General features: G+C 47.6%; 1 protein-coding gene across 4 annotated transcripts; it reads left to right on the top strand.

Moving 5' to 3' along the window:
* Positions 1-6: 6 nt before the first annotated feature.
* LOC103308152 lies at positions 7-2,203 on the top strand. Of its 4 annotated transcripts, XM_029491620.1 has the most exons (3): positions 7-621; positions 703-739; positions 1,874-2,203. In XM_029491620.1, exons 1-3 carry the CDS (start codon positions 186-188, stop codon positions 2,076-2,078), a joined length of 678 nt encoding a protein of 225 aa, XP_029347480.1. In that variant the 5' UTR covers positions 7-185; the 3' UTR covers positions 2,079-2,203. The 4 variants fall into 4 exon arrangements, with proteins under 4 accessions (XP_029347480.1, XP_029347479.1, XP_016656834.1 ...); XM_029491619.1 differs by having other exon boundaries at positions 703-2,203; XM_016801345.1 differs by having other exon boundaries at positions 7-739.
* The last annotated feature ends 617 nt before the right edge of the window (positions 2,204-2,820 follow it).

The raw sequence follows: 2,820 nt of genomic DNA, 5'->3' as shown, positions 1-2,820 counted from the left end.
ATAATATTTTCATCATTGAACATTGTTTTTCATCGCGAGATGTTAATATTGTTATAGTGAACCCAAGGCGGTTCATCGTTTTACCGGTACTTATTCTTAAATTTCTCGAGTGATCATTTCGAGATTTCGTTACCTTACGCGTTACGACTGTACGTTTGAAGCGGACGTCGTCATACACCGAAAAAATGTACCCACTACCCAGCCTGGCGAAAATGGCGTACTACGCGTGCAACAACATCGAACGTGACAAGTTTGACTTGCTAGACACACCGGACGTCAGTGTGCGAAATTGTTGCGAGGCGCTGTTTGAATTATTCAAAGTCGACAAAAAACAAGATGAGCACAACGATAGGCGGACAATGTTCAGGCGGTCTCGGTTCGCCATCAATGACGATACGTTTAAACACATATGCGAGAAGGCAGCGTTCAACGGGCACATCGGTTGCTTGAAACTAGCACACGAGATTGGCGTCCCTTGGGACACCGTGCCTGGATGGACCGGTTTCAGAGGTAAGGCGTGTGATCTGGCGGCGGGATCGGGCAATCTGGAATGTCTAAGGTACGCCTCTGTGAACGGGTGCCGCTGGGACGGGGATACGTGCAGCAGCGCAGCGTCTAACGGTCACCTGGAGTGCCTGAAATACGCACGGGAAAACGGGTGCCCTTGGTACAGCCGTACGTGCAGCAGCGCAGCGTCTAATGGTCACCTGGAGTGCCTGAAATACGCAAGGGAAAACGGGTGCCCATTGTACGAGGACACGTGCACCAGGGCCGCAGAAAACGGTCACCTGGAGTGCCTGAAATACGTACGGAAAAACGGGTGCGGCTGGGACGAGGCTACGTGCTACAGCGCAGCGCGTTATGGTCACCTGGAGTGCCTGAAATATGCAAGGGAAAATGGGTGCCGCTGGGACAAGTATACGTGCATCGACGCAGCGTTTAACGGTCACTTGGAGTGCCTGAAATACGCATGGGAAAACGAGTGCCCCTGGGACGAGAATACGTGCAGCAGTGCCGCGTTGAACGGTCACCTGGAGTGCCTGAAATACGCACGGGAAAACGGGTGCCCCTGGGACGAGAATACGTGCAGCAGTGCCGCGTTGAACGGTCACCTGGAGTGCCTGAAATACGCACGGGAAAACGGGTGCCCCTGGGACGAGAATACGTGCAGCAGTGCCGCGTTGAACGGTCACCTGGAGTGCCTGAAATACGCACGGGAAGACGGGTGCCCCTGGGACGAGATTACGTGCAGCAGCGCAGCGTCTAATGGTCACCTGGAGTGTCTGAAATACGCACGGGAAGACGGGTGCCCCTGGGACGAGATTACGTGCAGCAGCGCAGCGTCTAATGGTCACCTGGAGTGTCTGAAATACGCAAGGGAAAACGGGTGCCACTGGGACGAGCGTACGTGCATTAACGCAGCGTCTAACGGTCATCTGGAGTGCCTGAAATACGCACGGAAAAACGGGTGCCCCTGGGACGGGGATACGTGCAGCAGCGCAGCGTCTCACGGTCACCTGGAGCGCCTGAAATACGCTCGGGAAAACGGGTGCCCCTGGGACGAGATTACGTGCAGCAACGCCGCGTCAAACGGTCACCTGGAGTGCCTGAAATACGCAAGGGAAAACGGGTGCGCCTGGGACCAGCGTACGTGCAGCAAAGCAGCGTCTAACGGTCATCTGGAGTGCCTGAAATACGCACGGGAAAACGGGTGCCCCTGGGACGAGGTTACGTGCAGCAACGCTGCGTTGAACGGTCACCTGGAGTGCCTGAAATACGCAAGGGAAAACGGGTGCCCCTGGGACGGGGATACGTGCAGCAGCGCAGCGTCTAACGGTCACCTGGAGTGCCTGAAATACGCAAGGGAAAACGGGTGCCCCTGGGACAAGCGTACGTGCATGAACGCAGCGTACCATGATCAGTTTGAATGTCTGGTGTATGCCTACGAGGGAGGGTGTAAGTGGGAAGTTTCAACTTTCTGTTTTAGGTCAAGGTACAGCCAATCGATATGCGCTGAATACGCCCGCGAAATAAGGTCCCGGGAGCGCTTCGTATCATCGACGATTGAATTCAAGTAATAATATCACAAATTTTTTTTTTACCTGTCTTTTTATTATGAATCTATGTTACGAGTTCTTATAGCGATATTTTTATATAAAGCAAATCATTGATGATCAATATATTTTTAAAGTTGTATAATACATTTTTTTCAGCTATTGTTTTACAATGGTGTTTATTTATTTTTTTTTTTTTTCTTTTTATATCCTGTATACAACATTTCTTCCAGGAGGAGTGCTTCGATTTCAACATATAGTACCTGATCTTTTAGAAAATTGGATCAAGATGGTACTTTAGAGAAGTCATTTTTCGATTTTCTCAATAGTTATTTAATACCACGGGAAAAACCACCTAAAAATTACGAAAAAACACTAAAAATGGGATTTTAATTTCTAACGCTTTGTATATCACCATAGAAACGAATAAAAAATTATAATATTTTAATATTAATTCAACTTACATGATAAAATAAATAATAACAATATAAAATAACCAAACTGACAAACCGTCTACGCTCAGAATCGTTTTTCTTACACAATGATATTATATCATTGAATTAAAGTCTAATACAATCCATTATACAATGACCCACTTGTAATCTACTGTACAGCAGAGCGACATCCACTTTTTTAAAATTTATTTACTTTTTGTTATCTTTGATAGTTTGATGCATAGAAACCTACATTTTGACCAAATCATACTGAATCGAATCTATGAAAAAATACTTGTGTGTACATAGGCGCACATAGGGGGGTGCTTGGG

Source organism: Acyrthosiphon pisum, chromosome A3, assembly GCF_005508785.2.
Source record: "Acyrthosiphon pisum isolate AL4f chromosome A3, pea_aphid_22Mar2018_4r6ur, whole genome shotgun sequence".
Classification (NCBI taxonomy): domain Eukaryota; kingdom Metazoa; phylum Arthropoda; class Insecta; order Hemiptera; family Aphididae; genus Acyrthosiphon; species Acyrthosiphon pisum.
The sequence above is the reverse complement of the archived record's forward strand: the minus strand, read 5'-3'. Positions and strand labels throughout refer to the sequence as shown.